This window comes from Acomys minous (assembly GCF_964271855.1).
Source record: "Acomys minous genome assembly, chromosome: 3".
NCBI lineage: Eukaryota > Metazoa > Chordata > Mammalia > Rodentia > Muridae > Acomys > Acomys minous.
Window position 1 is genome coordinate 18,672,908 of NC_140485.1, and position 12,401 is coordinate 18,685,308.

Genomic DNA, 12,401 nt, shown 5'->3' on the forward strand with positions numbered 1-12,401 from the left:
AGATGGTGGTGACGAGGGGAAGCGCCGCCCCTCTTTGCGCCCCATGGGTTGTCTTTGGGATTAATGGAGGACCCCTCATCCTCATCCCCGCAGCCCTGAACCCCACCCGACTCCACCCTACTGCTTTCCTGCGGTCTTTCCCACTCTGCCCTACAGCCCCACCAAGGCACCCGAGGCACAGCTTTGCTACCTTGGCCACGTACGTAAACTAGCCTCCGCTTTGAGCCTCAGTTTACCAGTCTGCAAACTGAAGTTTGCCTAAAATTCAGACCACGTGCAAAGCTGCCAGTATAGGCGCCTGCGGTGGTATGGGCGCGCACGGTCGAGCGGAATGTGTGGCGGCTTTGCAGTCTGTGAAAGGCCGGGCACCGGAAAGGCTGCGGCACTGGGTCCTGGGCAGGCCCCAGCCCGCCGCCGCCGGGGGTCCTCGCGGCTCGCCGAAGTCCACCGCCGCCCGGGGACCTCGCGGCTCTCCGCAGCCCGCCCTCCCCTCTGCTAGGTCGTCGGATTCTAGAGAGTGGTTGTGGGCGGGCCAGAGGCTGCAGAGGGGCGTGGGGCGGCGGAGGGCGGGCGGGCAGGAAGGGGCGGGGGGCTCCGCAGAGGCCCGCAGGAAGAAGAGAACCCACCAACAGCTTCGGCACAGCGCACCCGCCGACCCAGCCCGCTATGTGGGGTCTCCTGCTCGCCGTGACTGCCTTTGCGCTTTCCGTCGGTCTGGGTCTGGGGGCGCCCAGCGCCTCAGTGCTGGGCCTGGCGCCGGGCTCAACCCTAGCTCCACATCGCAGCGTTGCACAGCCCTCCACGAAGGCAAATGGTGAGCTCTGGGACCCACAGTTGGCTGCTGGGCAGGCCAGACCCCACTCCCCAAGCTGGGTCCCCCAGCCGGTCCTGTGAACCGGGACAGCCCTGTGCAATGGCTGCTGACTCAGCAACCCTATTCTGGTCAGACCTAGTCAGCAGTCTTAGGGCAGGCCCAGTGGGATGCTGGCCGCCCCGACTCCAGCCTTCCCTCTTCACAAATGAAGAAACTGAGGCCAGGATCTGCAGGAACTCAAGAAAGAAGAGACACCAGACTAAAGGGGGCAGAGTAAGCCTATGCATGACAGAGTTGAAGGCCAAGGACTTGAGGGGGAAAGACAGGGAGATGCCGCTTCATGGACGAAAGTGTCACTGTCTCCTGATGGGTACAGGCAGACTTTCTGGGCTCCCAACTTCTGCCTGTGGCAAGTTGGGAGCTCTGAGGCCAGCAGGTAGGCCAAGCACTGACTTGAGAACAGAGGCCTAGTCTGAAGCTAAGGATGGCGTGAGTTGGGGGAGGGGGAGGGAGGGCACACAAAATCGGTAGGAGGTAGTATTTCTGAAGACGGACTGGCTGGGACAAGGCCTGGAGCTTAAAAGCTAAACTGACATCTTTAGAGTGACCAGGTCCTAATGGCTCGATGTCGCGGATGTCGCTCTCTGCCAGATCAGAGAGCCAGAGGAGACGCCGGCCAAAGATGTACTTGTGTAAAGAAGGAAGCACCAAGGAACTGACTAAAAGAAGCATGTTGGGGTCAGATGACAACAGGCCTTGAGGCCATGCTAGGATGTCAGTAATTGTCGTGGGGGGGGGGGGTCCTATATGCTCAGATGCCTTCTTGGGCTAACAGACCTTTCCATCTGGGTCTCGCGGCAATCTTCCCTCTCCTGGTATGTTGCCTCCTGGTACCCTAGAGACCTCAGACCAGCATGTCCGGCTGCGGGTCATCAAGAAGAAAAAGATCATTGTCAAGAAGCGAAAGAAGCTAAGGCAGCCCCGTCCTTTGGGGACTGCCCGGCCTGTGGTGACTACCAGCCCAGAGAAGACCCTCACTCTCCCTGAGAAACAAGAGCCAGGTATTGTTTCCAGGGGCCCTGCCTAGCCTATGACCAAGCTGGGGCTCAGCTCTTGAGCTGTCTGGTCTCCCTCTGTCTAATCGAGTCTCTCTGTCCTGTCCTTCTCTCCCCCCCCCCCCGCAGGATGTCCCCCCCTAGGCCTGGAGTCCTTGCAGGTTTCAGACAGCCAGCTCGAGGCCTCCAGCAGCCAGTCCTTTGGTCTTGGGCCACACCGAGGACGGCTCAATATCCAGGTCAGCTGCTGTGGCCCCTCCAGGTCTGAGGGGTAGGGAAGCGCAGCCTTGGGAGCTTCCCCCTCTTTCCCCTCATCCTAGCCCTTCTCTGTGGGCCCCCCAAGGGCTTCGTCACCATGATCTTGTGTCCACAGTCAGGTCTGGAGGACGGCGACCTGTATGATGGGGCTTGGTGTGCAGAGCAACAAGACGCCGAGCCTTGGTTTCAGGTGGACGCTAAGAATCCTGTCCGCTTTGCGGGCATTGTTACGCAGGGCAGAAACTCTGTGTGGAGGTGAGGCAGGCTAAAACTTTTAGCCTGGAAGTTGGTAGTGGACGGATACGGAAGTACTGCAGTGTCACTACTGGGCACTAATATTTCTCCTTTTCTCTGCGGCCAGGTACGACTGGGTTACATCATACAAGGTCCAGTTCAGCAACGACAGTCAGACCTGGTGGAGCAGTAAGAATCACAGTAGTGGGATGGACATGGTAAGTGACCCCATAGTGGCCGTCACAGTAGTGGGATGGACGTGGTAAGTGACCCCATAGTGGCTGGGACCTGGTCCATCAGGGTTCTGGGCTAGGGCTAGAATTCTCTACCCATAAAAAACAGATACACAGGTAGGCTGTAGGAGGAAGTTGGGGTTTTTTTGCAGCGCTAAAGCTCAAATCCAGGACTTCACGCATGCTCAAGGCAGTTATTTACCCAGCACGAGCTCCTTTGGGATAGCCCCCATTAACTCTGCCGTGGGGTAAGTGCTGCAGCTTCTTTCTGGGACACCCTTCTGACCATAAGCCTCTGGCTTATTTACTTCTTGCCTGTTCATGGCTTTCTCATGGACCTCTTTTGTACAAAACTGCAGAACGGGTATGTTGCTCTAATGAGCCGAGGCCATGCCAGAAAACACAGCTGCCCAAGGTTACCCCCTGTGGAAATGGAGGTCCATGTTTGGTAGGGTGCATGTCTCCAGGTGACCCCACGAGGAAGGGTCGGCTTGTGAATACGGGAGCCTTAATTCCCTCCGTGGATCTTGAGCCAGTGGCAGGTCTGAGCCTAAGCAAGGGACTCCATATCCCCAGGTGTTTCCTGCCAATTCAGACCCAGAGACCCCAGTGTTGAACCTCCTGCCAGAGCCTCAGGTGGCTCGCTTCATCCGCCTGCTGCCTCAGACCTGGTTCCAGGAAGGCGCGTCTTGCCTCCGGGCAGAGATCCTCGCCTGTCCAGTCTCAGGTGGGCAGCTGGGCATAGGCTGTATGGGCAAGGGCTTGATCAGGGCTTGAACTAACCTTTAACCTGGAACTCACTTCCCACCAGATCCTAATGACCTGTTCCCTGAGGCTCACACACTAGGATCATCCGACTCTCTGGACTTCCGGCATCACAATTATAAGGCTATGAGGAAGGTCAGATACAACTCCTAGGATACAACTTCCATGGCCCCGGAAGGAGGCCTGCCTGTCCCCTTCCCACCAGGACAAACTGGCTATAACTACCCATGGGCCCCCTGTCTCTGTGTCCCACTTCTTCCTACTCCTCTCAGTCTCTTAAGTTCTGCCCCCGTTATCCTTGTCACGACACCATCCCTTTTCAGTCGCCTCCTCCCAGCCTGTTGCTGCCACCCGTGTGGCCCACCGCTGACTCTGTGAGTCCTTCCACGGTTATGCGGGGGTCTGCCTTCTGTGCATAACCACCTCCTGCCCCCCTCCCCAGCTGATGAAACAGGTGAATGACCAGTGCCCTAACATCACCCGCATCTACAGCATCGGGAAGAGCCACCAGGGCCTGAAGCTATATGTGATGGAGATGTCAGACCAGCCTGGGGAGCACGAGCTGGGTACTGCTCGGTGGCACGGGACGAGGTGGGCACGGGGCAGGCTATGGTGCGAGCTGACGCTGAGCCTCCGTATGTTTCCAGGAGAGCCCGAGGTCCGCTACGTGGCTGGTATGCATGGCAACGAGGCCCTGGGGCGGGAGCTACTTCTGCTTCTGATGCAGTTCTTATGCCGCGAGTTCCTGCGTGGGGACCCGCGGGTGACCCGGCTGCTTACTGAGACACGGATTCACCTATTGCCCTCTATGAATCCTGATGGCTATGAGACCGCCTACCACAAGGTAGGCCAACTGGCACAAGGGCCTCTCCCTGTCCCTGTTGCCGTGGTACCCAGAGCCTCCTTGACTTGACCAAAACCCTCTCTTGGCAGGGCTCAGAGCTGGTGGGCTGGGCAGAGGGTCGCTGGACCCACCAGGGCATTGACCTCAACCACAATTTTGCTGACCTCAACACCCCACTGTGGTATGCAGAGGATGATGGACTGGTACCCCACACTGTCCCCAACCATCACCTGCCACTGCCTGCTTACTATACGCTGCCCAATGCCACCGTGAGTCTTCTGGGGGCAGTGCTGGAGGGCCACCTAAGACCCCTTTGTCTCTGTGTGCAGGCCATCCTCTCTTCCCTTGTCTAGGTGGCTCCGGAAACATGGGCAGTGATCAAATGGATGAAGCGTATTCCCTTTGTGCTGAGCGCCAATCTCCATGGGGGGGAGCTTGTGGTGTCCTATCCTTTCGACATGACTCGGACCCCGTGGGCTGCTCGTGAGCTCACCCCGACACCTGATGATGCTGTCTTTCGCTGGCTTAGCACCGTCTATGCTGGCACTAATCGGGCCATGCAAGACATGGATCGCCGGCCTTGTCATAGCCAGGATTTCTCCTTGCACGGCAATGTCATCAATGGAGCCGACTGGCACACAGTTCCTGGGAGTATGTGCCTGGGAGTGGAATTAGTCCTGTCTCCATAACTACCTATCCCATAATAGTCTTTCATAATGTACAGACCTTACTGTCAGTCGCTACTCTGCGTGTCTCTCAAGAGCACTGGGAAAGTGAGGCCCCTATCTACCCATTAACACTCCAGTGTCTTTGGTGTCTCCAGGCATGAATGACTTCAGCTACCTACACACCAATTGCTTTGAGGTCACTGTGGAGCTGTCCTGTGACAAGTTCCCTCATGAGAAGGAGTTGCCTCAAGAGTGGGAAAACAACAAAGATGCCCTTCTCACCTACCTGGAGCAGGTGGGAGCCACGTCCCCTGTCCTGGCCTCCCCGAGTTCTTCCTGGCCAGCCTAGTAGCTGTGCCTTAAAGAACTCAGGCACCAGCAGTATTAACCTGCATCAGATTTCTACTATTTGTGGCCACATGTGACATCAGATTGGAATGATCTAGGACAGGAAGTGCAATTTGCTAGTAGGGGTGTTTTCAGATGTTGTAAGCCGATGGAACCAGAAGCCAGAGCAGCTTGAGGCTACGGGACGGTCCCTAGAATTGTCCCAAACCTGTCATTGTCAGGATAGCTTTTGTCAGAAAAAACATTATTCAGACGTGAAAACTGCCTTGGCACGAAATGTTACATTCCTCAGGGACCAAGATCCCTATGAATATGAGCATGGCGTCCATGGCTTCTACAAAAGACATCTTCCAGTGTGCGATGGCCCCATAGGTAAAGTCCCTGCTGCACAGCCTAACACCCAAGTCCAGTCCTGGCACACACACGGTGGGAAGAGAGAACTGACTCCTATAAGCTCACTTACCATGGCATGTGTGCACCCACATATAAACATGGGCACACACAAGATAAATACACGTAGAAACATTATTTTAAAAAGAGGCCTGACGTTCAGATCCCAGCAGCCATGTAACACGTTGAGCATCCCCATGCCTACCTGCGATCGCAGCTCTGAGTTGGGTAGACAAGAATTGCTGCACTTTACTGGCTTCCAGCCTAGTGAAGCGTGCGCTCCAGGTTCAGGGACGGGCCCTGCCATGAAGAAACAGGTGGGAAGCATTAGAGACCCCTGATGCCCCCATCTGACCTCTAGACACTCACGCGCATACACAGAGAGATGCACACAGAGATGACTGATAACAGCGCCACCGCACTATGGAAAGCCCAAGGACCACGTATAAGTTAGCGATTAGAAAATAATTTTAATAGAAACTTTGTCATTTAGGCTTATGGTACACCTGCCACCCTATCAGGCTTACATGGCAACAGCCAGAAAGTTAATGAAGCCACACTCTTATGTAAAGGAAAAGTGTCTTTAAGGGTTGTTTGTTTGTTGCTTTTAAGACAGGGTCTTGCCATGTAGTCCAGGCTAGTCTCAAACTTGAAATCTTCCACCCACCTCGAGGTTTTGATAAACGTTTCTACAGATGTCAGGTGGCCATACCTGTGATTCCAGAATTTGGAAAGTGGAGCCAGGAGAATCGGGTTCAGGGATAGCCTGGACTACATATATTGAAAGTGCCTTAAAACAAAAATCTTCAAACATCTGGCAGAGCTCAGGGAATGCGGCAGAAGAGGGGAGGAAAGACTGTAGGAGCCAGAGGGGTCAAGGACACCGCAAGAAAACCCACAGAGTCAACTACCCTGAGCCCATGGGGGATCACAGACGGAACTGACAACCGGGGAGCCTGAACTGGTCTGACATAGGCCCTCGGCATATATGTCATGGTTGTCCCCTCTTCTGAAGGGAGATAGAGGAGAAGTGGATGGGGGCGGGGCACCCGAAGTCAGGATGTAAAATAGGAGAGAAGAAGAAGAAATTTCTTAAAGTCTTGAAAACCTTTGCTACCCAGGTGCGCATGGGCATTGCCGGGGTTGTCCGGGATGAAGACACAGCGCTCGGGATTGCAGATGCGGTCATTGCTGTGGAGGGCATTAACCACGATGTCACAACAGGTGTGTGTGGCAGAGGGAGGAAGGAGCTGGGGGCCCTTGGACGGGTCAGAAGTTAAAGATCCGGGAACCCTGCCTGACCTCTCACCCCTTTACTCCTCTCAGCATGGGGCGGAGATTACTGGCGACTGTTGACACCTGGGGACTACGTGGTGACAGCCAGTGCTGAGGGCTACCATGCAGTTAGACAGCACTGTCGGGTCACCTTTGAAGAGGGCCCTGTTCCCTGCGATTTCCGACTCACCAAGACACCCAAACAGAGGCTTCGGGAGCTGCTGGCAGCAAAGGCTAAGATGCCCCCAGACCTTCGGCGGAAGCTAAGGCGGCTGAGGGGACGGAAAAATTAAATGTCTTCAGCTGAAGAGAGCCAGATACTTGGGCAGGCTGGACCTGTCCAGAACTGAGGGAGGAGGGGGAGGAGAGGGAGGAGGGGTGGGCAGGGCAGAAGAAGAGGTGCTTTGGCTCATTAAAGCTTCTAGGTGCCTGATGTTCCTGTTTTCTCTGTGCCCCAGGTCCTTCTCCAGGGTCGGTCTCAGCCTGCCTCTGAGTTGCTATTGTGCGTGCACTTGTACACACTAGGGCATCATACGCAAAGACGATCCCACCTGAAACCTTGTACCCGAGACTTGGCAGAACTTCTTTGATTTCTGCTGCAGGTGCTATTACTTCTGTAAGCATCTGCTTGGTGCCAAGTGTACGCAGCCTTCTAGGGCTCCCAGTTTGGAGGGGACGGGTTATAATACACCTTGAGGCATGCCGAGGTGGAAGGCAGTTAGTTGGTTTGGGAGTGCAGACAGGGCTGTCACACTCAAGGGGGGAAATGCAGGTCTGCAAGGTCTCAAACAGTCAAGGACTCAGTAGAGGTAGTTTAGAAGTTCAGGTGGATGTGAGCTGGGCATAGGGTTGTAGACAAGGGACTCGAGGTGAGTCCAAAGAGTATGAATTCACTCCATCAGCTGTTCAGAGAGTAGCGATAAATGATAGGCTTTGATTAGTGTCCATCCTCCTAAGGGAGGGATTGTGTGAATCTGTCTTGTCAAGAAAACAACCCATTACAATGACTCCAAACAGAAGAATTCAACACTAGAAATAGTGCATAAAGATCTTGAAACTACTAGATGAGAAAAGGGGGAAAGAGAATTTCACCCAGAAAGCAGGAAGCTAATAGCGTTTATTGACTCTTGTTGGTATTTGAGATTTTATTTATTTAACGTGGGTGCCGTGTGCGCGCAGAGATCAGAGGACAACTTTCAGGGAGTCAGTTCTCTCCTACTAGGGGGACCTCAGGAGTCAAAGCTCATTGAGCCATCCTGCTTTGCTGCTGTTTATGACTTTGTTTTGGGTTTTGCTGATGCTGAGCTGACTAACTTAGCTGGCAAGGAAATCTGTAAAATGCAGGCAACACTTCTGGCCCCTTTCAGTTCAGAGCAGCAACGCTCTCTCCACTGCGTTCCTGAGTTTGCTCTCTTTTGCATTTCATTTTCCCTTCACTAGCTACCACAGAATTTTTAGCTGCAGACTATGGAATCTACTCTAGGCAGCTCAAATAAAAGGGGATTTGTTAAAAGGTCTTAGTTTATACAATTTCCAAGAGAACCAGAGACCAGAGTTCAGTGCTACCTATTCCAAAACAACAGCCAAGGTCAAGAAAGACCAGAGGAATGCCAAGCACGCCACAGGACCAACATTCACCATTTGCTTTCTATTAACAGGTATGATACTGGAGATTACATGTTAGAAGCTCCTTTATATGTACCAGAAGAGCCGAGCACTTCCACTACTGTGACTGTCAAAACGTATGCCATCTCCCATTGGCCACTTTTACAGCTAAGCCTAAGGCCAGAACATCTCTTCAGAGGTATCTAGGTTACATGAATAATCCCGGCAAGAAGTCTGGGAGACTTAGCTCTTGGCCTTCTCCTTTTTACAGTATAGGGAGTCAAGCTAAAGCAAAGTTCAAACCAACATCAAGCGAGCCTGTCTGTGTGTTGGAAAGAATCTCTGAGTAAGATGCTGTATTGTGCCACTTTAGGGAATTCTGCTTAAAGTGAGGCAACACTAGCTAGGGCTGGAGAAATATCTCAGCATTCACTTTTCTTGCACAGGACCTAAGTTTGGTTTCCAGTACCCACATGGCCACTTACAACTTTCCTTAACTCCATTTCCAAAGTATCTGGCACCCTCTTCTGGCCTCCAGGGGCACCTTGCACACACTATGCATATATTAGATGCAGGTAAAACACAAATCTTTTCTTAAAAACTTAAAAGGAGCCAGTAACCCAGAGGCTGACAAAGCAACACAGACGGTCGCTAATCCTCATGGATGCTCAGCAGAAGCAGACGGTAAGATCCTATTGCTGAAGGCGCCACACTTTGGTTAGGTTAGGGCCTACAGAAACCAATCTGGAACTGACTGGAAAACATCCTCCCTGCTGGCTAAGTTTTTATTTTGTTTTGTTTAAGACAGGGTTTCTCTTTGTAATAGCCTTGGCTGTCCTGGACTTCCTTTGTAGACCAGGTTGGCCTTGAATCACAGAGATCCACTTGCCTCTGCCTCCCTCCGAGTGCTGGAATTTCAGGCATGTGCCACCACGCCAATCTGCTGGTTAGTTTTTGTGGTGCTGAAAGGTGCTATGTGGATCACTGGGGGAGAAAATACATTAATGGTTTCATGCCGTACTGGACTTTACATGCTGCAACAATGACCTGACAGACAAGATGGCCATAAGTGGCGTGAGTGTTTGGGCCTAGCCAACCACTTAAGGCATGCTCCGCAGGAGGGGACTTATGCCTGGGACTGTAAACTTGGCCGGAAGCCCATGGCTGGGGGGGGATGGGAGGGCTAATAAGCCTTATGAGCTAACCTACTATTGTTGTTTTGCAAATAGTCATGTTGAACTGTCTTCTAAATATTGTTTATTTCCATAGATCTGTGTTGCTTTCAGCCTTGGTCAGATAAGCTCCTTTTAGTGGCGGGTAGTGTTAATGCAGAGCCTCAGGGCTGGTGCACAGGTGCACAGGTGCACTGGTGAACTCACGGTGGCTATGATTGCCTCATTAGAGCGAGCTACTCAAAATTCCAGCATGGAGGATCAAGAGGCACCAAACCCCACCTCTACCTGGGGAGAGTGTGTGGAGGTCAGAAGACAACTTGAAGGAGTTGGTTTGTGGTAGGTGCTGGACAATCCAGGAAGTGAAAGACAGGAAGCAGCCTGATAGTCAGTCAGTCAATGTCCTTCAACGCCAACCATTTCACCACATCCTGTTCTCCTTGAGGTCCAGTCATTTTAATACCAAAGCCTCGTAGTTTCAAGTACCCAGCCAAGATGGTGTGTCATCATATACAAGAGACAAAACAAGCCAAAAAATATATAAAAAGCCTTAACCCTACAGTGTTTGGGGTCCTAGTCTTTAAAAATGAACCTTCCAGAAGCTTCAGCTTCAGCACACACATACATACCAAACAAACAAACAAACACCACTTTCAGGAAGAAGGGCTTTGATGTCCTGTTCTCTTTCCTCTCCTTCCATGGTGTGGGCTCTGGGGTTTGCTTTCAGGTTGTTGAATTATCTAAGCTGAGTCATCTCTCCAGCCTTCAGGAGCAGCTTTTGAAGAGATGTTAACAGAAGACTTTCTAGAACTGCCAAATACAAAATTTCACAGAGGAAAGAATTCCTCCAGAGGCTAGGTGTGGTGGCCACACCATACACTGCAAAGGCAGAAGCAGAGGCAGGAGGATCACTGTGAATTTGAGGTCAACCTGATTTACATAGTGAATTCCAAGCCAGCTAGGCTACATAGTGAGGTCCTGTCATCTTCTCTCTCTCTCTCTCTCTCTCTCTCTCTCTCTCTCTCTCTCTCTCTCTCTCTCACACACACACACACACACACACACACACACACACACACACACACACACGGAGGTCAGGGGTTGGGAAGAAAGCTAACCAACAAACCCAGAGAAAAATAAACAACTCAGATAATGGATAAAAGATGTGGATGTTGATCTCACTAAAGGGGATCCGATTTCTACCCACAAACACTAACGGCTTCTTTAAATTCATCTTGAAGAAAATTTTGATTATTTCACTTCATAAGTTTGAATGCATTCTAAATACTGACCACTTATACCTTCAGGTAAGTGTAGCTCTCAGCTCTCAGCTCTCAAAAAAGCTGCTTTGTGCACCAGGCAGAGATCATCACAGAAGGTCACAACTGGACACATGCATAGGTTATCTGATCATGGGTGCCCACCCCTGACTAATACAGTTACAACATAACCTCGGCCTTTAAGGCTCAAGACACATGATGGGAGAGGGGAAGAAAAGACTATGAAAGCCAGGGGGCTAGGACGGCTGCTTCAAGGTAGTCTTTTCTTTAAAAAGGACAAGAAGTGTGTGTGTGGGGGGGGGGGGAGACACAGAGAAACAGAGACAGAGAGAGAGAGAGAGAGAGAGAGAGAGAGAGAATACGGCCAACATATATTGTATGAAATTCTCTTAAGAATTAATAAAAATATTAGATTTAAGGGAAGAAGACTCTGACCCCCATTGCAGCACAGCTGGACCTTGAGAACATTATGCTAAGTGAGATAAGCCAGTTACAAAATGACCGACACAGAGCTGGGTGATTCCAGTCACACGAAGTACACGGAGAAGACAGTTAGATTAGTGGTTGCCAGGGCTGGGGAAGAAAGAAACCAGGAGTCCTTGTTTAATGGCTGTATCAGTTACTTCTGATGCAACTCAAAGGAGGGAGGGGTTATTTTGAGAGTAGGGCTCGGGCAGGCAGCTTCCTTGTAGGGGAGGCACAGCTGGAACTCTTCCTAGCTCACGTCTTGGTGGAACAGGAAGCAGAGAGTGATGAGGAAGCCAGGCAGGCTGTAAACCTAAAGCTCACCCTGCAGCAATCCCTTCCTTCTCCAAGGTTCTATATAACCTTCCAAAGCAGTGCCGTCAACAGGAACCAGTACTGCAGGGTTGGAGAGATGGCTCAGTGGTTAAGAGCACTGGCTGTTCTTCCAGAGGATCTGGGTTCAATTCCCAGCACTGACTTGGCAGTTCACAACTGTCTGTAACTCTAGCTCCAGAGGACCTGACCCCCTCACGCATACATACAAGGTGAAAAGAATTTTTAAGATGGACAATAATGATAGCTGCCCTGTACCCTTTGACCCGCACCCTTAAAAAATGGCTATGGTGAGCAGGGCATGATGAAAACATCTCAGCTATCCAGCGGCTAAGGCAGGATGGCAAGTTTAAAGCCAGAAGCTTAGGAAGGGAGCACTGAGGGAGAAGTTCAGCGACGCAGCATCGGCCTAGCTTCCACAAGGCACTATATTAAACTCCCACGGCCGCAAGGAAGAAACAGGAAAGAGAGCTAAGAGGATAAGTTTTTATCTTAAGTATGTTTGACCACAATTCATTTTTTTAGCTCTTTATTTTTATGTGCGTGGGTGTTGTGCTGTGTGTACGTATGTGTGCCACATAGGGCCTGAAGAGGCCAGCAGGGACTTCTGGAGTCAGAGCCCCTGCGACTAGAGCTGCAGACAGTTGTGAGCCACCATGTGG

The 12,401-nt window shown here is 51.8% G+C and overlaps 1 protein-coding gene across 1 annotated transcript; it reads left to right on the forward strand.

The window, feature by feature from the left end:
• Nucleotides 1-568: 568 nt before the first annotated feature.
• On the forward strand, nt 569-7,248 carry CPXM1 (carboxypeptidase X, M14 family member 1). The gene is made up of 14 exons (XM_084774231.1): nt 569-814; nt 1,714-1,875; nt 1,999-2,108; nt 2,243-2,382; nt 2,489-2,579; nt 3,171-3,321; nt 3,406-3,494; nt 3,802-3,925; nt 4,007-4,203; nt 4,293-4,472; nt 4,557-4,854; nt 5,027-5,166; nt 6,731-6,833; nt 6,936-7,248. Exons 1-14 carry the CDS (start codon nt 667-669, stop codon nt 7,175-7,177), a joined length of 2,175 nt encoding a protein of 724 aa, XP_084630357.1. The 5' UTR covers nt 569-666; the 3' UTR covers nt 7,178-7,248.
• Nucleotides 7,249-12,401: the final 5,153 nt, after the last annotated feature.

Coding starts and splice junctions, on each gene's coding strand:
- CPXM1 (XM_084774231.1), top strand. CDS start 667: ATGTGGGGTCTCCTGCTCGCCGTGACTGCCTTTGCGCTTTCCGTCGGT. Junction 3,926..4,006: donor GCCTGGGGAGCACGAGCTGG/GTACTGCTCGGT, acceptor GTATGTTTCCAG/GAGAGCCCGAGGTCCGCTAC. Junction 4,855..5,026: donor CTGGCACACAGTTCCTGGGA/GTATGTGCCTGG, acceptor TGGTGTCTCCAG/GCATGAATGACTTCAGCTAC.